We start from the raw sequence: 26593 nt of genomic DNA on the forward strand, positions 1-26593 counted from the left end.
AAGTATAGTCCCGCAACCAAGTGCCGTATCACGCACACTGAAGACAAGCGTGAATATCAACTCCCTAAATCACAATTAGCCTCTTTGACTAAGCAGGAGCTTTGTTTTCTTTAATGAAGACAATATCATAATAAGGGCTTTGTCTCTATCTGAGCTTTGCTTGAGCAGATGTCCTTTATTACGCAGCAAAGGATGAGGCAGATGTAACGAGTCTGTCCACAAATACAGCTTGTTCTGCTCACTGTGGACAAGAGTGTCCAGTCAGGCTCCTCTGTGCACGCCCCTTTGGCCAATTAACAGAGAAACAAAAGAGGGGCTGAGGGGCTGAGGGGCCCTTAAACAGAGAACAAGGAGATCCACACATACAACACTGACAACTTATACGCTGTCAAATTAGGCCTGTTTCAGCAGTTTTAATAGCGGTTCACTACTGAAAGAAAAGTCTGACTGTTCCAATCAAATAAGGGCAATGTTTGAACGGCAGCATGAGTTAAATTATATCATGGCTCTCGTAGAAAAAAGTCAGATTTTTATTTTCTGACTTAGTTTGAATCTGGCAGTTGTTCTTTACATTGTGTGCAAATTTCATGAGGAATGGAGCAATGCAAATGCTCTAAAATGACGTGGAATACATTGGTTTTTCCATTGACTTCCATTGAACGTTAAGAGGGTTTTTTTCCTCCTGCAAAGTTGAAAGTCTTAAAGTGAAAGTACGCCAGAGGGCTTGTGTCGGAGCATTTGCATTCAGGTCATGTTTATACAAAGCACAAGTCCTTGCCACATGTGCATTCCGTCTTCAGTACTTACAATAATTGCTGGCCGTTGCCCAGCCTCAGAGGAGCTACTTTCAGACAGTTATCTGCACAGCAGACCCCATCAGCCTGTACACGCATTTCCACTTCAACAACAGGTGTGCGTTATTATTAATAATGCGATTCTACACAATTACGACGAAGGCAGTTAAATCTAAATAGGGACAGATGTCTGATTCTCTGTGTGTTTCTTAGGGCACAACTGCCTGCTTTAAAGGTTTAGAGGTCATCTGTAGGCTGAAGCTAATTTTTGCCATTTTTACTGACTCTCATGGGGGGGGGGGGGGGGGGGTGTGCGCAGGGTGTGGAGTAATGGAAGGGCCTCCAGTACTCACAGTCTTAAGGAAAAGTTGCCCTGTGTGAGTTTATGAACTAAAACAGTGACAAGTCCTTTTACATTGTACTCTTACTATCCTCGTTGTGTTTGATCTATCATTGCATGTAAAAAAAATGGAATTTAAAAGATATGAGTTCAAGTCATTTTGGAGCAATCCTCAGGAAACTTTGGCACAATGGAAGAACAACTGCTAGGTTCACTTTATGTGAACAACAGCGAAAATAGAGATACAAGGTTTTTCCATGATGGTGTAAATGACCTATATCCTGATTTGCTGCGCTGAATTGAGCAGTTTAGGCTGACACTCCTTTTAAGTTCAACCTGAATGCTTGGCTAACCTGCTGCAGGCTGCATAGGTACATCTACAGTACGTACTTGTATAAATATACTGTTTTGATGACATCACAAAAACCACTCATTTAAAAAGTGGGGGTTTATAGCTTAGTTTCCCTGTACAGATGGTATAGACGTAAGGGACCAAAAGTGTTATTGCAAACGCCTATTCCCAAGGATTAGCCTCATTAGTCCCTGTAGTTACTGAGTAATACACCTTAGTGTGTAATAAACCTTCCTGCAATAAAGGGTTAAGTGAGGACCTGCTGCACTGGTTTCATACCATCCTAACAGGTTAAGTCTTTCCACTCAGGCCAGAATGGCAAACTCAATGCGTCCAATGCTTCAAGCCTAGCAGGGAGACAGTTCTAGAACTTCCAGCTCATCTTCTTTGATAGCAGACACAACATGTCTCAACTGCTCCCATGCAAAGCTGGCAGATGCCATCAGTTTCAGTCCTCCACATCAAAGCAACAAAATGTGGGAATGCACGGCTGCCAGCACGAAGGCAGAAAGTTAGATGAGTTGCACTTAGGAGGAAAGCTGAGTTGTATTTTCAGGTAGGCAAACTGTCTTGTGGACATGCTCCCTCTTAAACCCAAAACCTCTCAACCCTGCTGAGACATTGCCTGTATTTCCCACCATCTTTCCTGGCATTCCTTTTTCAACCACTGGGAGATTTCTCACAGTAAATTTCTTTAATAAAATGTCTGTGTTTTATGGTCTGCCTGGAGATTGGAACTGGGTCACATATTCATTTTGCTCAGGCAGGTTTTCCACCAAGAAAAGAAAAAAAAGGGCAGAATTCCAAATACTGGCATTTCTTTCAGGAATTCTGTCCAAACTCAAAGGCACTTTCTCATATGAAAGCAGCATGTTATTCTGTTCCAACCCTCCACAGCTGTAGGTGAAGACTTATTTTGATCTATTAAGGCCTAATGGAAAAAGGGAGTTCTGAGAAGTTCTTTTTCCACTGAAAGTTTCTAAACTAAAAAAAGGCAGTATTTCATTTTACTCACTTTATCTCTTACAGTTGAACAGTCTACTGTTGTTACTGTAGACTAAACAGATTTAATAAGACATAACAGTGGCCTTCTCCCCCACACTCTTAAAAATCAAAGTGCTCCAAATGGTTCTTTGAGCAATGCCATAGTAGAACCACTTTGAAGAAGCATATCTGTGATAGATATATATGAGTGTGAAGAGCCTTTAAAAGGTCTAAATCAATCTTCACAATGTTCATAACCAATTAAAACATCCTTCACACTCACATTCTTTATGTATCCAAAAGTGGTTCCTCTATGGCATCGCTCAAAGAACCATTTGAAGCACCATCATTTTAAGAGTGCACCTGGCTCCATGGACCTTTTTCCAATTTCAGATATTTCCATGGCAATTGCTGGTTAAAAATCCTGGAGCATTTCTGTCGACATCTCCATCTCAGCTAAAACTGAACATGACTTGGGAATGCTGTAGCTTGCGTGGTTTGAGGGAAGGCTCTGGGCAAGCTGGCTTGCTCCACTCTCATTCCTTTCGAGGCCAATAAAAAGATGACATGGCTTTCGGGGCACTGCTATTTCAGAGAAACAAACGGATCAGAGCTTCCCATTAGTAAAAAAGCCTTTACTGTCTGTGTACTTATGTGCTTCTGACTTCATTAAACTTTCATTCGGATTCATTTGTCTACAAGATGCTGACCATCATGAAAGCAAATGCAATTTGAACGAATGGACTACTGCGTTGTGATTACTGCTTTTAAAAGGGAGTATCTCTGTCAGAATTGCTTGCAGCGCTTATGGGCTTGAGGCCTCATATCTTTGTGGGTTTGGTGACCATAAAGGGCACTTTATATTTAGCTTGTGTTTTGAGCTATTTAACAATTTTGGCTTATTCAAATGTCCAGTGTATAACAGAATTGTAGAGCCTGCATTATAAACAGAGACTTTATTCAGACATATTTTTTTCAAAGGAGCCATTTAACGGCAGGAAAAGTGAAGTGGTGCACTATGCATGACCTTCAAGCATGGTGTATCTAAGTATATAAGTTATTTGTGAGAATCTTTGTGAGAGGAGACTATACAGCCCATTTCTACTTGGAGGCAGGGAAATTCTATTCCACGATGTCAGAAAACAAGAAGGCCGATTTAATAAGAAAGCCCAGCAAGAGGCCACAGCATTCAATATATATCTGCTAATCAGTCTGCGCTGTGCTAGACCTGCTCGCTTCAAGTTTTTATGAAATATTACACTGCTTCTTTTGCAAATGGCTGCTTATTGATGGCTATAATTCATCAGTGCCATGTTTCATCCTGTTTCAGCACAAGAGCAGATAGGAAAGGCTGTTCAGGACAATGGCGTTCATCAACTGCAATATCCAACAAGCACAGGAGGAACCAAGGGTGCTGGAGAAATGAAATGTCACCCCTCAAATACTCAATACTTCTTTATGTCTGAAACTGCTGGTTCAAGACATTTATTACAATCTTTTTGACATTTCAGACTCTATGAATCTGGCAACCACAACACCACTGAGCTCCAGTTCAGGATGGCCATATGTGTAGGATCATACGGCTTTCTGCATACTCTGCAAATCAGACAGTGTCGTTCTGGACAGTTGGACAAATCTATGCTTCTTCTGTTAGTTACAGCTAATTAGTTTAATCCTAAGCAATTCCATGCCATGGGTAAAAAAAAGAAAAAGAAAAAAGGTTTAAGGTATTATGTGAACAAACGAGAATCTGTTTAAAATCCTGTTTGCCACAGTAGGATTTAAAACCCAGTACTTATTACAGCAATTACAAGCTCTGAGCCTGACTTGTAATCAGTGGTGTAATCAGTACAGAAGGTTCTGCATCTGCATCCTCATACAGCTGTATGAGTAAGTGATGGGTTTTGTTCCAAGATGTGTTAAACCCCAATTTACTGAGGTGTTATTACAGTTTATTCGTATGATCATCGTGTGTTTTGGAGTTAAACTCTTCAAATCCATCAAATCAACTCAAATTAAGAAATTACAATTTTTCCATGGCTTGTTTCCATGTCATCTGATGAGAACCATTCACCTGAATGATGTGTGAGCTGAATTTAAAGAGCTGAGAACGAAGTCTCTTTCTCCTCCTGCATGCCTGCTCACGTGAAAAAACATGAAACACAAGCCGGGAGGCAAACTCTACGCAAAGAGAGGCTCAATTATTCCTCCATCACCGTGTCTTTGCCGTTCCCTCATGTTCTGTGCAATAAAAAAATGAAATAAGACAGATCGTCTTTTCTCTTTGCTTGAATTCGCCTTGACTTCAAGCTCCTGTGTGTCATTGTTGGCCATCTTCCCACCATGGCTTTGATTTCCTGTCTGGGGTCTGGGTTGTCATGGTGACACACTGAGTGCTGGGATATGAAAAAAGAAAAGAAAAAAAAAACTCAAGGAGTTGGACCAGAGAGGTGGCAGTAGGGCCAAGCCCAGATGCCACGTGCAGGCCGGCTTCAGGCGGCTGGACTTCCTCTCGCTGTGTGGACCATTAAGTCTCTCAAGTCTCACAGTTTCACCAATAGCCTCTAACTGTCAAACGCAAAGTTCTGACTGTCAGGTACTGCCCAACACACAGGCCAGCACATTTCTGAGTCATCTCAAAGCATAAAGCAGAAACCAAACTTAAATGGCCTGTTTATTTAAGTCCAGTTAAACCAGCTGATGGACGCATGCTGCTCTGTGCATCCACCCACACTCTGCAAATGAAACCCTATCAAACGGGAGGGGCATAGGGAGATAAGAATGCAGGATATCATAGAAATGCCATGAAGTAATGCTTTTACATCAGGCGCAGTGCATTCAGGTGCAGAAATGAGCCATCACGTCATATATATACCCCCTAATATAATAAGCAGTTATCATGCCTGGGCTTGTTTTTAGCTCCACTGCCATTAGTGGCCTGGGCTGCTTACACAGCTGGGACATTGGCTTGGACAGGAAATGTGTAAACAGTGCCACTGACCGTGCAAGATGGTGTTTTCATTGTCCCTGCCATTTCAGATCCACAGCTATATTAAAAAAAAATCCTTCCTCCTGTCCAAGACACAAGTGCACAGAGCCCCTATTTCGCACAGCCATTTTCAATAATAAGCCGGGCCTGGAAAGACATTTTTAGTGTCTGGATTTTTCCATCAGCCAGGGCAGCGAGTTAGAGAACTGCCAGACTTTCACATGCCTGGCCTTCAAGTGACTGCCACAGATGAGGAGGGACAGAGTTCACCTCCTCCAGCCTTGCATTCGGTCCACAGTCCTTCAGCTTGCAGAAGACATTTGCCGCTCTTCATTTATCAATAATTGAAAACTGCTTCAGACCATTAATACACGAATTTGGATTGCTCACAAGGATGCTACAGGAGTATCAACAGCAATTATCCCAAAGGAAGAGAGAGAGAAAAGGAGAGCTTCTACATCTCAGCAGTGACACTGTATTTGCAAGATTTAAATGGTGCAGGCTGGTACATGAGAACCCTTGTTAAAGCAGTGTATTCACGCAAAGCTCTACAGGAAAAAGAAAGGCTTAAGTAAATAGAAAAGAGGCAGGGCTGGAGAGGGGGCGGGGGGACACCGTGACTGGAGTCCATGAAGTTAGTTCTGTCTTAAACACTTCCAGATGTGGGACTGCTTGATACATGAGAGAGGCGCTTTTCTAATGAGCTGAAAATCAGAACAGGAGGGTAGCACTGCATCAGAGAGCAAGAGCGTCTATAGCTGTGTAAAAAATCCAAAATTAGAACTGCAGAAGAATGGGAGTGGAACCGGTTGTCACGACACAGTATTTAGCAAACGGATAAAGGAGTGTCCTTGGTCAAACCCACAGCAGGCCATGACACCTTTTGACAAGTGACACTACACAGTCAGTTCAATGGAAAGGTGAATGTGATCACTCAGACGTCTGTATCAGCTCAACTCTGCAGTCATCAATGAATCACTTTAATCCGGCTTCCTAGAAATGTCATGCACTACATGGGGAAGAATAAGAAACTCACAGAAACGTACGGACCAATTCAACTACTTCAACTACCCTGTAAAAAAGAACGGCTCTCAAAATGATCACTTACTGTCTTATAAATATAATACTATATGATTATTATTATGATCGAATTATACTGACTTAGTGTCTCATAATAAGAAAGATTCTCATAATTAAGAGATACTATTTCAATACAATGACTTATTATCTCAGCTATAATAATCATAATGAGTATAGAAATAATGAGTAGAAATGATTCCATAGGGGAATCTAAATTCTAGTGGTGTAACGATATGTGTAGTTGTCTCAAACTGTGACAGTACAGACTGCTGATCATAATGAGAAAACAAATTTCTCATGCCTCAAGATGATTGGCGTCTGACTATGGCAAGTGCAAATGATACATGGGAGTTAGAAGACCAGCCTGCTTCTTTCAAATCCCTGAACTAGTACAGGAACAAGTAGTTACTGAACTAGTAGTTATTGCTCAATACACTACAGGCTGTACCGTCAAACTAGCCTAATGAATTTGGGTGCTTGGGCTCATTGTACTGTACCATGATGTCCAAAGCGCTGAGTGAACTGAACTGGGACTGTTGTGTACCAATACCCTACTACACAAGTCGTAGTTTTGTTTTCCATACAAATGCTTTAAAATGTGCTAACCGCAAACTAACGAGCTAACTGTAAGCTAACGAGATCAATGTGAACTAGGCCAGAATGGCTAGATGCTAAGGTCCTATCCACAAGCTAATGCGCCAACAACAAGCAACTTTAGTTAACGTAACTTTAGTGTATTAAAGTTTGATTCCAGAAAGGCTTGTCTGGAACTCATAGTGAGATATTAGCTCATAATTATGACTCACTAGTTATACTATGTACAAGTCAAGCCTTCAAGACGTCAAGTTATGATTATGAGATATTTTCTTATGAGATATTTCCTCTATTCTAACTAGCTAAGGTTTCTTTCTTGGGTAAATAGCAAAGCACTTTGTAAGTCGCTCTGGATAAGAGCATCTGCTAAATGCCATAAATGTAAATGTAAATGTGGTGGAAATGGGCTTCCATACAAGCTGAATACTGGTTAAAATGGAAAGTCTGTGTATGTGTATGTGTGTGTGTGTGTGTGTGTGTGTGTGTGTGTGTGTGTGTGTGTGCATCTGTGAGCACAAAGTGCATGTGCAAGCGCTTTAATGACCAGGCCCAGTTAAAAGCACATTGATCTCTGCTCAGCTTATGGAGACTGACCTGCAGCGACAGTGGCCATACTAGCCTGATGTGGCAGAGACTCTGGGGAGAAGGAGCCCATGTATGGGACATGTTGGAGTTTCAGCGGCTGCACTCTGTCTGCCAGAAAGGGCTTTCATCTAAATTGCTACACAAACACTAATACAAATCCCTCGGATCCTTTCAAAATTGAGTCATAAAATGTCAACTCAATTTGTTATTGTAGAATACATCCTTAAGTGGATCTCAACAAGTAACTTTGGGTTAGCCCCAGCAGTTACCCATAATTCATGTCTAGAACTGTCTAACCCCCTCCCGGCACGCACCAGCAGCTTGGTATTGTTTGTTTTCTTTCTCTGGGCAGAAAACTAAGCTTGTGCAGCTTAAAATGGAAACAAAGCACTATTGTATGCCTGTGAAAGTCCACGCTGAAACGCCTGCACTGATGTGGGTAAGCCACCGACACATGTTAATTACAGTGCTCATTGGCACACTGTCAATGAGAGGGATGTGAGTTGTGAAGAAATGGACATACAGCTGGAACAGAGCAAGTCTGCACAGTGTGCATGGAGAGAGGCCTTTCATCAGTGCTATGAACGAACCTAAGCACCTTAACTGCACCAGATCCTGAGGAAGCTGTCCAGAAAAGCTGTCCTGCTACTTTTGCTGCTGCTAACCCAAATGACCAAGCTAGTTAAAACAGAAAGTCCATATCATGTCTGTGGTGTGCATATTAACAGTTGGTGGGTGGTAAAGATCGCCCACCATATCATTAATACTGGCACTCATTAATATTGGCCTTTGCAACACTGATGTAATATGTAAATGAGCATCTCATCTTTTTGACCGTTGACCAGATCTCAGATCAGCTGGATGTTTTGATGCAGTCCAAAAAGTAAGAATAACTGCAGTGAAAATACAGCAGGATCATTTTTTCTTTTTACTTATGCCACATCAGGGGGTTATCAATAGGATGGATCCAGGTCACATGGACATTAATTGAAGCTTACTATGGTATTCTTTCTATAAAGAGGCTCAGTAAATAATAGAAAGTAGAGCTGGGCGATATGGAAAAATTGGATATCATGATATTTAAAGACTTTTATACGATACACGATAGTATCACGATATTTTGTCATGTAGACAAAATGTACCAAATGTACCAATACTCTCCCATACTGAGCACTATACTCTAAATATGCTTCACTCCATTAAATTAAATAAGACGATGATTACACTCTTTGTAATGAAACTCTTTGCAGTTAATCCGTGCTCTTTAAGCACTGCTGATATCCACGATATACCCACAAAAGAATATTGTGTACCATGATAACAAAAATGATCACGATACAATAAATTATTGTCATATAGCTCAGCTCTAATAGATGCAGCAATGCCACAAGCAAAGGGAAGTCTGAGCCCATGCTCAATGAGCATCTGTCATGTAAATATCTGTTGATACAGTATCAATACTAACGCTGATTTAGATGTAGAATTTGAGAGTGTAGCTGGATTAGAATTACAGTGAAATGTGATTTTGCAAATGCTCTTCTAGATTACAATAAACACATTAATACCATCAATACCTCTCTAATCAAACATCTGTCCAATGCAGATCATCTTTTAAAGAATTAGGGTGCAGATATGATTCCGGTATCATCTTGCATCCCTATTCCCTAGAAACTGTTCCCCATATCTCCCATGACCTAACGCAGCTCTATGTGACATAACACACTGGCCTGTAAAACCCAACATACTCCTTATACCTAAGACACTGTCCCATATAGCCTAATACATCAGCCTGTAAAATCATCCATTTCCCACATAACACACTGTCCTGTTTAACCTAACATACTGTCCTAATATATCGGCCTGAACACACCGCCCCATGTGACCTAACACACTGTCCTATATGATCAAATACATCAGCCTGTCAAACCTGTCATTTACCACCTAACACACTTTCCTAGAACTTGTTCCATGTGACCCGATACCGGCCTGTAGTACCTAACACACTGTCCTATGTGACCTAACACACTGTCCTGTATGACCCGATACACTGGCCTGTAAAACCTAAGCACAATGGCTGTGTCCAGAACCCCACACTAGCATACTAAGCAGTATGTCAACATGGTGCACCATCAGTAGTGCATTAGAGCACAGCATGTGCAGTACAGTAGATCTGTTGGATGCAGACACTGCCTTATAACTCTTAACACACAGTCCAACGTAACCCAACACTCTGCACCATGTGATCTAATACACTCCCCAATATGACCTGAATCAACCTTAATACAAGAGGGAAGTACATGTACAGTATAACTACAGGTTGGTGTAGTGTAGTGGGTAACTAGTCCTGCCAGTACCAGACTAGGGTTCAATTCCCTGTCTGGACAGACTCACCACACTTCTCCAATTCGAGTCTGTATGTAAATCATGCAAGTATGGACACGTGTGTTTGCACATGTGTGTGAGTGACAGTCTGTGCAATGTGCCAAGACGAATTCCTTGCATGTGAAAACTTCATTCTGACTCTGATCACGATATGAGGCAGTATAACAAGCAATCCGCGATATATCGTCCACACCGTGCCAGCAGTCCTAAACCAGGTGGGCGTGTCTGCCTCTCAGCTACACGCACTTTTGCGTGGAAACCAAAACCGCAACTTACCGTTGGCGTTTTTCCCGCAGATGAGATGCTCGTAGGGCTGCAGGACCCCCCACAGTTCAGCGTCGTTGTTCACGACCCCCTCTAGAGCTTCGGCCGTGATGACGTGCGCTCCGTCCCCCGTAGCCGCCGCCGCAGCCAGCGCGCGCGCGCCCACCTCCTCCACGAGCGCCTCCACGCACGCGCTCAGGCAGATTGCCGCGTGCTCGTGCACGCGCACGGACACGCGGGTGTCCACCATCCAGCGAAAGAAGCGGCCCACGTGCATGGTGAGGCCGCAGCGGCGCGACTTGCCCCGGCGCAGCGGCTCCCCGGCGCTCATGCTGTGCGTGGAGACGGCGCGCACGGCAGCCGACACGCAGCGGTCCGCGAGCGGCCAGCTGAGCACGAGGCGCGTTGCGCTCTGCACCTCGAAGCGCGTGCAGCGGCAGTGCGCCACGCTGAGCCGCTGAGCCTCGCGGGCGATGCGCACCAGGGCGCGGCGCGTCAGCACCGACAGCCTGCGCACAGCCTCGAACGAGAACGAGGAGCCCTCGCCTGCGCCCGCGCACTGGCCGGCGACGCGGCGCAGGATGTTGCCCACGTCCTCCTCGGTCCACGGGAACTCCTCCAGCTCGGGCAGGCGCGGGCACTTGGAGAAAATGTCCTCGGGGTCCTCGGGGAGGACGGTGTTCACCGTGTCCCAGCTGTTGTTCCGGCTGTTCATGGAGCCCGAGTAGTACCACCAGTTGCCCCGGTGCGGGGCGCTCACGAACGCCTGCGAGGTGGACTTGGAGGAGGAGGAGAGGCTGAGGGACTTGCAGGAGTCTCCAGCGCCGTAGCCCGAGTCCAGAGTCAGATCCTCCAAAGTTTTCATGTGGGAGCTGCTCCCTCCCGCCATCGCTTTACTGCGGTGCTCCCTTTGCTCGCTGGAACGCAGAAACGCTGAAACGGTGAAACTTCAGGCGCAGCTCTTCTGCTCGTCCAAGCTGGTTCTACTGGTTCCACGTCTCGCCTGGCATTACGGAGAACGCTCTCAGCTCGTGTTATATCGCAGAGCACGACATAAAAACCTCGCTTTCCTGAAGTTAACCCTCAGACTATTCAGCCAACAAACGCTGCCGGACTAGTTTCCATGTCCAAGCGCCTCAACTTCAAGCTCACCTTCAGGAGGATTCAGAGGGGGGAGAAGAGCGCCTGTGCTGAGCTGGATTCAGCCGCTGTCGCTGGAAAGTTGAGCAGACTTGGTTGATACGAGGCTTGTGCCGATTCGGTTCTCCATCAACGGGTTCAGGTTCTTGGGTTCACTCCGATAAGTCCTAAGTGAAGCTGAAAAGGCAAAAGTCCTGAAGCGGACGAGGCACGCCTCCCTTCTCTCGGGAGAAACTCAGCTCTGGAGTGAGAGAGGGGGAGAGAGAGAGAGAGAGAGAGAGAGGAGGGGAGGGGAGGGGAGGGGGGAACACGTCATGAGGGAGTCGCGCAGCCCTGAGTGGATTTCAGCAAAAGTTGCAGTGATCTAATCAGATCAGGAGAAACTCAGCCTGTAGTCATTAACACGGATTACAGGCATTATAATACACACCTTCTCCACTAGACCCTGTAAAGTGTTAGTAAATAACCAGCAGTTTAGCTTTATTAGGTTTATGTAAATAAAAAAAGACAGTAAAATTTCTTAAATAATTATTAAATTAGGAATTAGTATTAGTTTTGTTCATTCGTTCATTGATTTTGTATCATTTTATTATTATGATATTTGTTTATTTAGTTAGATCGTTTTAGGAACTATCTACAAAGTGGAAGATCAAGCTTATGTGTGTGTGTGTGAGAGAGAGAGACATTACTGACACCCAATCCCAGCTGCTATTAACCTGTAAAATTATAAAATATATATAACATTTTATATATATATAAACATTTTATATTTATAAAATAATATAAGCAGCACACAAACTAACGGACTTTCTTTATTTTTATATTATTATTTTAACTCAGAGTTTTATTACAGTTTATTTTTGTTTGTTTGTTTACTTATTGTTTATTATATATTTTTAAATTCAGTTTTACAAAGAATATATTCCTATTTAGAGTGAAGTTTGTTACAAAGTGGAAGATTCAGCTCTAAGCTTAAGGATAAGAGAGAGAGAGAGAGAGAGAGAGAGAGAGAGAGAGAGAGAGAGGCAGAGTGTGTGTGTGTGTGTGTGTCCAGTCCAGAAATGATACAATGTGTTAATACAGTTCATTGTGCAATGAGATAGCAACAACCTGTGTCTCCCGTGAATCCCCCACAAAGAGGAGGGGAAGCAGCCGTGTACAGGATGAGATCACACTCACACTCTGTTCTGACTCAAACTCTGCTCAGCACACACACAGACACACACACACACACACACACACACTCAGACACACTCAGTGTCTGGAGCCTGAGCTCAGCACAAGAAACTTCTCGGCCTAGTCCAGGTAACGCCTTTTAATCGGGCAGAATAGCCTTCAAAGCGTACACTGCCCCTGACTGAAAGGGGTGTGTACTCTCTCAGCTCTTAGAATTAAGGGCTGAGAAACACCCAAAAAGTATGCAAATGTGATCAACACTGCAACTGAAAAGCTCAGATTCCATGAGTTGAGATCTAAAAGAAACAACTTGACCTGCATTACACATCAGACAAACATCAGACTGCAAGGGGCAACATATCCTAGCTATCTGACAAATTCTGTGATTTCCATTTTTTTGTTTATGACATAATTTTGAAACAACAGTCTTTTATCATCATTTTTAATAATATATTTTATTGCGTATGTACTTAAGAAACTAGCACTAGCCGGGACTGTCAAATGATCCTACTAATCCAGGCTAACATGTCAAAATCTGAAGTATGACTGTGAATCTTACTAGTTGAGTACAGAGTCCAGAAGGTCCTCTAAGGTCAGTCTTGCATAGGTTTCATTATACCAACCACAGTAATTGTAATCCTAATCCAACGGGCCATCTCAAGATACGTATTAGGTGCAGTGTTAGACAGACTTCAAGCCTGTAGAGATTGGAGACATTAGCCACTTTTGGAAATTGCTGAGGAACTTCATGGGCTTTGGCTGTGTGCCAAGACTCCATGAGGGTATGGGAAGTTTTTGAGTTGAGTGCCCTCTAAAGGAGTACAGCAGTACTGCACAATCCTGAATTAGAGTTAGTGTGTTATTTGCTGAGTTGTGGAGAGTCCTATGATGTAGGATTGTGTTTCCTCACTACAACACCCAGCATGAACTATGCAAATACACCATACACACAGTCAGAATCCTTAGAGTTTTCAGCCAATCCTGGCATCCAGCCCAGACACAAGCTATAGTCTAATAAATACATTAAAGTTAGCAATACCTCAGTCATTAAGCAAGAGGGATTTTAATTGAAGAATAACTGCATAGCTATGGAAATATAGTTGATTACACTCATCATAGACTTGACATGGTAATATTGGGCTTTTAGTGATTTATTTTTCTTTGTTTTCTGGATGTGTGGACAACACACCATTAACAGAAAAAAACAATAAATGGTGCACAACTTTTTATTTTTGAGGGGGTTTCTGAAATCAACACACATCAAAATTATATGTACAGTGTAAAAATACAAATACATCCACTTACATTATTAATTCAGTGGTGCTGAACTTACCATGGCATCTTAACTTCCTGTTGGTGGTCATGATTGAGTATGACTGAGAACTTCTCTGTGCCCACATAAAAAGGGTCAGCAGCACTCATTAAATTGAAACCACACAGAATTATGGGACAAATATGTTTGCAGGAGCCAATGTGAGGCATTCAACCCAACAATCACTGTAGCTGTTAAACATGGTGGTGGTTGCAACATACTCTGGAGCTGTTTTGGAACTGGTATATTGTACAAAGTGGATAGAAAAAACAAGAAGGGGGGGGGGGACTACCTCAGAATTCTTCATCATAATCTGAAACCATCAACTAGACAATTGAAACCTGGACCCAGTTGGGTGTTGCAACACGACAATGACCACAAACAAACATCAAAGTAGGTGGAATGGTCCAATTTGCATATCATTATTAAGTGAACCATTCCCAATGTCCTGACCTCAAATATGTCAAGTCAAGTCAGGACCAGGAACAAAAACCCCACCATTTTAATTGTTTAACTCTAACCACTAATATTTGGTAATGTATGTGTATTTTTGACCCTGCATGTATAAATCAGACTATTTAGATTGAGACCCCCTCCCTCCAAAAAAATAGTAAAGATGTATGTTGTAAACTCAGTCTGCCTATATGGCCACAACGTTCATATCCTTGATGTATGTAAATGTCCAACCACACCGTGCAGCATCCGTCTACATGCCCAAACAAGCACAATAAAGTAATACATAACTACATCATTCAAACTAAATACCCCAAAGAGCACGCCCCCAAAGATCCTTCCATCTTCAAGATGTGTCATCAGAAGGGTATTTTCTAGTGCGTTGTGTTTACTGCTTTAGAGTGTACTGCATTACCACTGTAGGATGTGCGTAGGGATGTTTACAACTGGTATAGCAATGACTATATTTCCCATTTTGGCCAGATTTAAAGCTGCAGTATGTAAAAAATATGTCTTGCTCTTGAGCTCCCCCTACAGTCAGAAAGTGTAATTTGGGCTTTGAGCTAATGCTTAAGTAAAATTTGCACTATTGTCCATGACAGAGCCACCACTAAAAAGCTACTCTGTACACACAGGGATGCTACCTCCCAATACTATGTACACATATTTTTCCAGACAAGCTGAGAGACACAGAAGTCACTGAAAATGAAAGAAGCATGTGGATTGTTACACTAATATCACCCTCGTTACGCAGCATTACACAGTTCTGCTTCGGCAGAGTTACATAGTCCATGTAGGAGCCAAAACATAAAGACCATTTTTTGTATAAGAAGAGAATATATGTATGTACTGCTGCATAACATAGTATTAAAATGTTAGAAGTGATATTTGTACTTATTATGTAGATATACATTTCTTCAGGCAGTATTTGTTTATGTTAAGAAAATAGGTGCACTGTCACTGTGAGAGCTAATTAGCGGCAGTGCTAAGTTTGGACATGTTTGAGATAGTTACCATGTTAAGCGCTACAGTTAGTGTTGCATCTTATATTTGAAACAACCTAACCATGGTTTGAAAGTCCTAAGAGTCCTAAGGAAGTTTCCCTTTCTTCTCTGAATAATGCAGACACGAGTAAAAAAGTTGCTACAGCCACCACAGAACATTATTCAGCTCACATGTTTAGTAGGAAAACCGTGGCTAGTTGGAAAATATCCAAGCTCTGGAAAGAAAGGCAGCAAGTAAGCACCATGTTTCTTTATGGATGCTAAATGGATGTCGACATTCAGAAGCTATACTACATCCTATTAGCCTGTGGTCACAGCCGTGAAGCATTTAAGTTTATGCTGCATACTGTTTGCAATAAGCACGATGGAGAATACAGATTCTACCATCGCACCCGGGTCTAGAAAAATAAACTGCTAAAGCTAATGATGAGAGACTACAACGTGTGGTTAGTGCAAGGAAATCCAAGCTTGGTCAGCTCACAAGGATGAATCAGTCAATGAATCAGATGGTACAGCATGCTGATCCTGGAGTGGCAATGATAGAGAGGCTATTCTCCCTATGACAGGCTACATAGTAATGCTTTAAATATGACAGTCAACATGATAGTTCAGCATAAAACTTTATTCTTCAAAAAAATAACCCAAAAGGCTGAAAATAAAAAAGAATACAATACATTCTTATTTTTTTTTTCTACTCAACAATTTCACAGAAATTACTTTGAAATGTAGATCCCTGTTTAAAGTCATTTACTCGCTTGCTGTCCTCCTCTGGTTTCATATACTGACAGAGTCCGCAGGCTTGGTGGATTTGGGGAAAAGGAAGGGCCAAGGAGCTTTGGATGTATTTCAGTTTCAAACCCTGAAAAGTAAGGATGACAGCTGTAGACATATGTGGCACTAATTGAAAATAAAAAACACACAAAAAAACAAAAGACACCATAAATGTTTAGCTCAGCAGTGTGTAAACAGAGTTTGAGCTTTTTAAAAATGACACTGTACTGTCCAGACCTGAACAGCAGAGCACACATCAGACCCATACATCGATTGCACCTCAGCCAGTCCAGTCAGTGTAAACACTGCTAGCTTTGAAAACAAAGGCCCTGAAACTCTGGAGTTGCTGCATCAGTGTCCTCTTCGGATACAGCCACCAGATAATTCCAGTGATGCCTACTATTACTCTAGAAATCTCCTGTGATAAGACCTACCATTTTACTGCATTACAGATATGAAGCTTCCTGTAGTCCCATTATAAAAGACTTGACACATGTAAATCGAGCTTGTCATAGGCAGCCCATTAATACACCTTAACAAAAAGGCACACATAGGGGATATCAGCTTTGTACCACCACAAAAGTCTCTATAGGTGGACACTGCACGATGGTCTCAGGCATCCTCTTAGAGCAAGATTAAGCCCAATGCTTGGCACATCTATAAAGTGTCTTCTAAAGCTGACCTAGAAACAGCTTTCTCTCTATGTATAACTGTTTATTAGGGTGTAAAAGACATTTAACAAGATCCTAGAACAGCACTCTAATTGATCAGATTATATGAAGTAGACAATATGAATAATAAACTAAAAGCAGCTTGATTAGAGTTTAGAATAGAAAGCCATAGAAAAACCTTTATATCCATAAAGAACCATTTTGTAATAAAGTGGTGTGTGTGTGACCTTTACATGAAGAACATTTACACCAAGGCTTTAGTTTTACCATTGCAAAGGTTCTACACGTCTTTTACAAACATTGTTCTTCAGGGAACCAAAACTGTTTTTTCTATGGCATCGCTCAAAGAACCTTATGCGGTACCTTTATATTCAAAAGTGAAGGATTTGAGAAGTTGGATTGGACCCAGTGCATGTTTTATAATTAGATTTAAAAATCTCAATCATTATCCAGAGGGGTGTAAAGCCCCTTAGCACTGGACTGTTGAGCAGTGGAACTGCGCTCTCTGTAGTGATGAAGCTCTATCTAATACCTTTGGGATGAGTGAGTTGGAGTGATGCGTATGATCCCTAACTGATCATCCAACATCTGTAACTGACCTCATCAGTGCACCCTGTGGCTAAATGCAATTTATGTTCCAACATCTACTGTAAAGCCTAAAAGTGTATGTGGGGGAGGGGGTGTGTTTGCACACTCCCTATTCATACTTATACAAATTCAGCTTTCATGTCTTGGCAGGCTCTCCACTAGTCTTTCACATTGCTGTTGGGTGACTTTTATTGCCAGTCATAGTCTGGAATAAATTGCTGCCATAAATGTAAAGATGCAAAATGAAGGAAAAGAATTAAGTGGTCTCTTATTTTTTTCCAGAGCTGTGTATGTATATAACTACTATACATATATAACCTTTGGAGAACCTACTTTTTGTATGAGTTTAGAGTGAAACCTCAAACAGCTACACCACCCTGAAGCCTCCTCTTGTAATGAAACATGCAGTTGGTCTGTGCTGTGCGAGTACTGTAATGAAATTTGTCGCAATTACAATATCAAATCATCATATCGCCCACCCCTTAGTTTAAAAGTAGTCTGAAATATGCTCCACAAAATGAATACACTGAAATGACAAACAGAGGAGAAAAGCTCCATCCATTTCTCAATGAGTCCAGTTGTGTCCAGGAGCATGAGGATCAGCAGTTTGACTATCAGCAGGACCTCCATGGAAAACCCAGCAGGCCATTCAGTGTATACAGGGGGAAGAAAACAGGGTTTGCCACCAAGAGCATTAGTGCATTTTCATCAGTGTTTCAGTGTCGCCCTCTGCTGGAGACGGCAAATACTAGGACAGTTTATACGAATCAAGGAATAGTTTACCTGCTCGCACTGCAACAGGAATCAGTGCTGTAATAACATTACAAAAACAAACCAAAAAAAAGGCTTAAATCCACGGAGGACATACCTACGCACTGACAAACCCACACAGCTAAGCTTCTACACAGTTACCTTCATATTAAACATTGTCATTATGAGGCACACATTAAGCAACTCAACGTAGCGTCCCTTCTGCAATTTCAGTTTGACATCTTTAAGCTCTGCACTGAGGAAAGAAGCGCACCGAGTGTGCTTGTTTCAAATGTGTACATTCTTTTCCACATGAATAAAATATAAAACATCAACACCACTGTTGTGAAAAGTAAGTAAACCGATACCCAGAACTGTACTGACATACTGTACTCATGTGTAATCAATGTGCACGTTTGAATCAAGGGTGAACTGCGTGCGATTCCTTTCGCACTGTGCCTGTGCCCTGACGCCAACACGGGCAGACTGAACTGCCGCGCTTCCCTCCTTCAGTATAAATCTCCAGGCTTGGTTATCTCAAGTATATATATATAAAAAAGAAATCATGTTCCAACAAACAGAGAATCTCTCTCTCTCTCCCTCCCTCTCACCCTCTCTCTCTCTCACACACACACACAGACACTCACACATACACACACACACAGATAATGGGAAAAGAAGAAGAAGAGTCTCTCCTGTGAGTTCTCCTGTGAGTGCTGTGGGCTTGGCCTGACGTGTGGACACAATGGCAGCCAGGTCAGTGCTGTTTCCCTCCTGTACGGTTCATAAGAGTCTTGAGAGAAACAGAGGCATGTTGCCGGTTGAGGCAGCCTGTACTTTCCTCTGAAGTCTTTTTTTTTCTCCCCTTACAGGCTGAGCTCTAGCCCTTTGGGCTCTTTTTGGTCTGCGAGTTCCACATGCCTCGTTTAGAGTGGTAGTAGTGAAAGAAGTTCCGCAGTCTCAGCCTCTCTACCTCCAGCCCATTCTGCAGCACTCTGAAAGGAAAGACAAAGAGGGGGAGAGCGAGAGAGAGAAAGCTGCAGTCAGAGAAAGACCACTTACCTCCGAAATTAAAACTTTCAGGGATGTTTATGTAACACGATTTTAGTTCAAATAGTTTTGGAATATTTCTGTTGATCTTGTCAGAGTGTAACAGTGTATAAAATAGTGTACAAAACATTTCCTTCATATTCATATTCATATTCTGTTGATTACTGCAGTGTTTTGCCATGAGTATTGCAAATGTCCATATTGCCAAAGTGGCTAATAACAAACATAAGCAGGAGATGGAAGGAAAACAGAGATCCAGTTGTGTCTGCAGATACAGAACAATGAGAATTTAAAAGTATCACTGCTTTGCTGTAAGCTCTAATACTGATCCAGTATATATTTCTAAAAAATGAATACATGATATAGGTCTGAGTTACCATGGTAACAGCCCATGAAATATATGTACCACCACTTTAAAAACAGATATTTGAGGGTATGAGGGTTATGTTTTGGGTTGTTTTGGGTTGATGTAGGATGAGGCCAAGGGTAAGGGTTAGAATTATGTTTTGGGTTGATGTTAAGGTGAGTATTGGGCCAGGGTGAGGGTTAGGTTTTGGGTTGAGTTTAAGGTTAGGATTCGGTTTTGAGTTGAGTTTAAGGTCAGGATTAGGATCAGGGTTAAGGTCAGGTTTTGGGTGAGGTTAAGGTTAGGATTAGGATCAGGGTTAAGGTCAGGTTTTGGGTGAGGTTATGGTTAAGGTCAGGTTTTGGGTAAGGTCAAGGTGAGGATTGGGATCAGGGTTAAGGTCAGGATTGGGATCAGGGTTAAGGTCAGGATTGATCTGATATGCTGTTGATGTGTCACTGATACTCTGTTAAGAGTTTATTAATTATCTACAAAGGACCACTCCAAATAAAGTGTTACCAAAAACATCAGGTTATCATGCTCAGACCATTCACATACAGCGTGACAGTGCACAGTTTCAGGAAAGATTAGTTACAGATTCCAATCAGACTGATTCTTGTTTTCCTCCAAAATTCCATCCATCATTTCCTGCTGATATCAGGTTCATGTCAATACCCATTGAAACACATATTCCATCACTAGTTTACCTAATAAACTGGTATTGTGCCTCACAGACAGTCCATCAGAAGATCCCTCAATTGTTGTTTCTCATATAAGCCCATAATAATATCCCCATAATATTCACTCATCCCCCTCAAGATATCTCTGCATCAGTGCTCCCATTTGACCTCATTTTCCACATGCAGTAAAATCAGACTCATGTTATTTACCTGTCCAGCAGCTCCCAGTCTTCTCCACCCCACCGGTCTTTGAACTCCTCTGTGTTCATGCCACCGATCTTGTCAAAGTCAGACTTATAGATTCCAAAGAGGCCAAAGCCGTTCACCTCCCAGTACCCTGGGAACCAGTCAAACACAGTGAAGTAGTCAAACAGTGCCATCTGGACTATGATAGTTAGCCATTACTAAGAGCACATACAACATCACTGGTGTCCCTAGTTTCACATCATCCACTGGGTTGTGTATATGTGCTTGTATTTATATGTATGTAGCAGTAGGCACTGGAGTTTGTGAGAGTGGTTAAATCCACAAAACAAAGTTAAATCCAGCTACTGTCTAATTTCATTTAATAATTACAAAAGCCTGCATGCCCAATGTCCAAGGCAAAAGGGTTAAAGGGTTACATCTATTTATCACAGCAGGTTTTGTAAGAGTGTATTTTTGCCTGTAAATCATATGAAAAGGGTCAGCTGTGGCCTAAAGGAAGAGAAATGGGCTTTGGACCAGAAGCTTGCCCGTTCAATCAGACCTGCAGTAACTTGTGTAAGATAGAGAGGAGTTAGAATGGACTTTTCACACAAGATATTTCAGTGCTTTACAGTGAATTATGCTGCCACTATTAGAGAAAGAAAAAAATGAATGAAATAATAAAATATGACAATTTCTAAGTAATATCCAATTGCCACAACTGTTGCTCATGGACAAGCTCTGTGCCTGTCTAATCAAATGTATTCAAAGTTTATTAGTCACATGCACAGTCATACATGGTACAACTAGCAGGGAAATGCTGTAATGACTGTCCGCTTACACGGAGAATAAAGATAGAAGACAGGGTACTAAAATATTGACTTATATATAGAGACTTATATAATTAACAAATACCATAAATATATATATTTAAACATTTTTTTCATTTATTTATTTACAGAACATATACATTTAAAATAGACATTAAGAATATATGTGTATGTGTGTGTGTGTGTGTGTGTGCATATACTGTATGTGTCATGACCATGCCCTGTCTCCACATATGCTGCCTCTAACTATCCAGAGATCAGCCTGCTAGAGGTCTAATCAGGAGCCACACCCACGGCTCGCACCTAAACACATTTGAGAGGCAATCATCACAGACTTTTAAGGGTGTGAACACATACACTTGTGAAGGCATTGTTGTTTACTCTAGTCATTTTTTTATGGTTCCTGATTCTTGATGATTTGCTTATGTCACGTCTCATTTCTGACTTTTTGATTCTACTACGGATTCTAAGGGTTTAACTAACAGCACTTAGTATTGATGTGGCACTAGCAGAAACTCTTAAGAGCAGCAGCTGCTACAATAATGTCAATGATACATATAATCCATGACAGACAAAATTGCTCTTCTTCGCCTGTCAAAGTTAGCCTGTCATTTAAGCTGAGGCACGTCTGTGATGCACTCAGAGGCTGAATGTGCAATCAACGATATCCTGGAGAGACTGGAGATATAGAGTCGACTAATAAATATTTTTTTATGAATTAATTTCTGAACTTCTTATATTAGTAAGTGTGGTGGAGTTCAGCTCTTTGTATGTGTCAATGTGAGTTGTGGGGATTACTGTCAAACAAATATCTCATCAAGCAGCATGTGTTAATTGGTCTGCAAGCTGGTGTATTAAGGAGTGTGTGAGGGTATGTATGTGTTTGTGTGTTACCATCTGGCTCCTGCGGGGAGCTCCCACAGCCCAGTCTCATGACGATAGGAGCGAAGGCCAGTCTGCCCTCCACGCAGTGCTTCCTGATGCTCTCCAGGATGTTCAGGGGAAAGTGAATGTGCAGGTCACACAGAAACACGATGCTGTGACTGTCCTGCAAAACACACACACAGCTGTCACTCACAGAGCCAAAGCACTACCACTCCAAACAACCATTTATTTACACAGAGTAGAGTGAACTGGTTCAGTTGTATCCCTCATATTCTGAAAAACTTTTAAATCATAGAAAATCATATTTTCCAACTTTACAACTTTGTTTTAAATACAAAGACTTTAAACAACAGTTAAATATCAGTTTATACCTTCTATAACACATGGGCAAAAGTATTGGGACACCTGCTCATTCATTGTTTCTTCCAAAATCAAGGGTATTAAAAAGTGTTCATCCTGCTTTTGTTAGAGTAACTGTCTCTACTGTCTATGGAAAAGGCTTTCTACTAGATTTTGGAGCACTGCTGTGATGATTTGATTGCATTCAGTGACCTCATTAGTGATCACCACTCCACCTCATGCCCAACTCTCCATCTCATCCCAAAAGTATTGGATGGAGCTCCATCATTCCAGAGAACACAGTTCCACTGCTCCACAGCTTAACGCTGTTTATACGCTGTTTATACCCCTCAAGCCCACATCTGGTATTAGGCATGGTGCAAGCACGTTCATAGAGAGTCCTATTCTATTGGCAATACGTCTTTACAAGATAAGCTGTGTGTGTCTTTGCACATCTGTGTCTGCAGTAGGTGCAACTTCAAGTAGCTGAATGCATTCATTGGAGATGGTGTCCACATTTGGACATATAATGTTTTTACATTGAATTTATAAGAAGTGTTTACATGCCAACTGAAAAAATATATAATATGGCCCCTTTTAGGTTCCCTGTTTCTATTTTCCTCCGTAGTGCACAGTAGTGTCCCTTTACCTCAATTGTGTCCACTCCAATCTGCAGGCCGGCAGAGCGTTCAAAATTGCCCTCCCTCCTGAGATAGTCATACCTGCATAGTAGCCACAGAGCAAAGATATTACAAAACGTGTATTTGTGTATTACAGGTTTGGAGGTGCTGCATGCGCTGATGTGCATGTGTGTGTGTGTCTTTGTATACCTTGGTACAGAGCTCTCTCTCAGAGCCTGCTCTATGTCCATGTCCTCGCTCTGGAAGTCCACAATGATGATGTTGAAATTGTCGTCTTTGGTCTCACGGTGCAGGAGCTCCATGTCATTGATGAACTGCTGCACCCAGCGAGCCTGGTTCTTCACTGCACAGACAGAGGGGATCCCTTTATTTATATGATAGCATGAATGATATGCTCATCCACTACCACTTTGTTACAGTGTTATATGGAAGAATTCAAAAAACTTGCCGACTTCATAAAAAGTAATAGTACGTTCTATGGCCTACATGCCTTTTTTTCTATATTTAGTTCAGTTCTCAATAAAAGAAACCTGTAGAAAAGGAGATATTCATGATTTCAAGTCTGTACATTGTGTGTGCAGTCTAGTTTACAGTACTTAACAGTTCATTACATAAATATGTAATTAAACATGTTAGAACTTCAATCATTTTCCAGTATCGCTACAGATACTGATACTGAAACCTTCTAAGAATAGGCTTGTTTTAAACCCATAAGCGAATGAGTTTATTTCTCACCAGATTTATAGCCTAAGCCAAAATTTTAAGGACTTATAACAATAGTGGATTGCAGTTACTGAATACTTATAGTATTCTCTGAATGTGTTAAGTAGTTGTTACTGAATAACATGTCTTATTAAACTAAGTCTAGATCTAAAAATTAAATAATAAATGATAATAAATAAGGAATTACCTTGTAATACTAGTGGAACCCTTTTCTAGGCTACATTTCAATAGTGACTTTCTCTAAAGATGTTCTCCATCACAGAAAAGAAACATTTAAGCATTTAAATGGTTCTTTGGGTTGTCTTAATTCCATATGAAACCACTGCCTCATTTAAAGAACCCCTGAAGAATTTAAGGGGTCAGTCCACAGGAAGAAAGACAGCTGACAACATGACAACATACAATGTGAAGGTGAGTATCACTTTACTTGGATGGTCCATTAAAGTTGCCTAATAGATACATCATAGATCTGTTAAATGCAACTAAATGTAAATGGTCTACTGTGAAAATGTCTATTGAATGTAACTCTGCATGTTACCCTAACCCTAACCTTAATCTTAACCTTAACCTTGAATAAGATAACAGATAATCCTTTATTAGTTCCACAGTGGGGAAATTCTTAGTGTCACAGCAGAAAAGGGAAAGCAAGACACTCAGATGCAAAAAAGTAGATAAATTACCACTATATACACAATATAAATAATATAAGTAAAAAAAAAGCAACAACAATATTATTGTACAGATTATTTACAGATAATTGCAAATTGATTCTTAACTGCACACGTGTGTGTGTGTGTGTGTGGGGGGGGGGGGGGTGGGGGGGGGAGGTATTGCACATTATATTTTTACATTGAGGGATCTCTGTTCCCTGAACATGTGTGTGTAGTTTAAATCAACCCCAAAACCTAACTGTAACTTTAACCTGTGAAATGTTATGTAAAATGTTTATGTTTAAGGTTAGGTTTAAGGTTAGATTTGAGTCATTTGAATTCAACTAACAGTTCAGTTGCATTTAAAAGACACTCAGTTAACTGTTATCAGTTAACTGAATATCAGGTTAGCATCTATTTTTTTCATCATCTCATTCTTTTTACACTGACTTCCAATAAAACTTCACCTGTAAGTTTGGCATTTTGGAGTTTTTGCCTGGAGCTAATGGATAGATCCAAAATGTCCCAGTGAGAAATCTGATCACATTAGACTCCAATCACATCCAATCTTCTAAAATACTCATTTAGAATGTCTTATAATAATTTAGAGCTTCAACTTGATCAAGTATATCATCAAATGATGCACAAGAACCACCAGAAATTATGTTTATATAGTGCTCCAGCACTTACCAGGTACCACAAAGTGCACCATGACGTCTCGTTTCCACTGCAGCATGACAGGCTGGCAGAGCAGAGGCTTGGCATAGACAGTGCCCCACTGTGGGGTGACGCGGGGCTGAGTGGAGGACGGGGCGGAGGGTGTTTGGGGAGCTGCGGGAGGCGAGGCCGTCAACCCATCACTGGTCTCCAGGCTGTCCTCCAACCGGCCGCGGTGCAGTAAGAGGTAGACATACTCGGACAGACGCACCACACTCCGCCCTCGCTCCATCAGCTCCAGCTCAATCAGGTAACGGTTCCCTCGTGCAGAGTCCCGCCTCTTCTCCACGTTTATGATCCGCAGTAGAGTGTAGATGCTGCAGAGACAGAACAACACCACAAAGCATGACTGAATGGCAGACGTGGCACTGGCATCGTTGGTGTCAGCTTACTCTGTATGAATCTGAGTAGACGCAGCTCCACATACACATAGCCACACGCAGATCCCGTTCACAGCATTATCATTTAAAATTCACTACAAGCCAAAGGTTATGAAAATACTGTTTAAAACAAGTCAATCTGTCAACAACCAGCAAAACACAGCATCTTTATAGACATTTGATTTCACTAAAGAAGATTTTTCCTGGTATCACATTTGCAATGGTGAACTCTTCCCCCAGAATTACACTCTTAGCTGTAGCTTATCGAAGCAAGCAGATAACTGGAACTACAGACCTAGCACATACAAATAAAACCACTTCTGGGAAACAGCTGCTGTGTGTGCAGTCTTTACGTTTTACAGAAAGAGAAGTCATCCATATGTGTAATCAAAACAAGTGTAAAACTCCCAGAAGCACAGATTTACAGCTATTAATAATAACTATTAATATTAATTAAACAGAACATGCTGCTAAAGGCAATGTGTGTGGATTTTAGGTGTTTTTCTGAGCATATTGAGTAGGTCTTGTTGTTTGTTATGATATGTGGATCATGTATGTAGGTTGCTCTGAATACCAGCAGTACAGGATTTGGGTTCAGTGAATGGATCGGCCCCAGTGAATCCCAGTAAATCGGACTCATTTGTTTTCCGGTCAAATTTGTCAGATTCCTGTTTTTTCCCTCTGAAAACTGTTGTTCATTTCATCTATAATGAGCTTCCACTTTGTGGAGTGGATTGAAGTTGGAATAACTAGTAGACTAGCAGAATAACTAGTTTTGCAGTTTTTAAGATATTGACACAGGTTCCAATTTCACAACTTACAGTCTGATATTGAGCTCTGGGACTATTACAGATGTTTTCCTCTTCTGAATGAATGGGGTGTAATGTTTGTCCACCCTTCTAGTGTGCAGATGATACAAATACATTAACAACACTAA

General features: G+C 41.5%; 2 protein-coding genes across 2 annotated transcripts in view; both read right to left on the reverse strand.

Annotated features, from left to right (window-relative positions):
- The window catches only part of abtb2b (ankyrin repeat and BTB (POZ) domain containing 2b), a 53540-nt gene extending 41822 nt beyond the window's left edge, over window positions 1–11718 (reverse strand). The window contains exon 1 of the mRNA XM_072673619.1: window positions 10377–11718. Within this exon, the coding sequence (XP_072529720.1) occupies window positions 10377–11253 (877 nt within the window). The 5' untranslated portion in view covers window positions 11254–11718. The remainder of the gene's footprint in view (window positions 1–10376) is intronic.
- A 4335-nt stretch (window positions 11719–16053) lies between these two features.
- b4galnt4a (beta-1,4-N-acetyl-galactosaminyl transferase 4a) overlaps window positions 16054–26593 on the reverse strand; it is a 193731-nt gene continuing 183191 nt past the window's right edge. The window contains exons 15-20 of the mRNA XM_072669148.1: window positions 25250–25593; window positions 23376–23529; window positions 23195–23267; window positions 22216–22369; window positions 20516–20642; window positions 16054–19224 (exon numbers count right to left, since the gene is read on the reverse strand). Of these exons, the coding sequence (XP_072525249.1) occupies window positions 19110–19224; window positions 20516–20642; window positions 22216–22369; window positions 23195–23267; window positions 23376–23529; window positions 25250–25593 (967 nt within the window). The 3' untranslated portion in view covers window positions 16054–19109. The remainder of the gene's footprint in view (window positions 19225–20515; window positions 20643–22215; window positions 22370–23194; window positions 23268–23375; window positions 23530–25249; window positions 25594–26593) is intronic.

Source organism: Salminus brasiliensis, chromosome 2, assembly GCF_030463535.1.
Source record: "Salminus brasiliensis chromosome 2, fSalBra1.hap2, whole genome shotgun sequence".
In the NCBI taxonomy this organism is placed as follows: domain Eukaryota; kingdom Metazoa; phylum Chordata; class Actinopteri; order Characiformes; family Bryconidae; genus Salminus; species Salminus brasiliensis.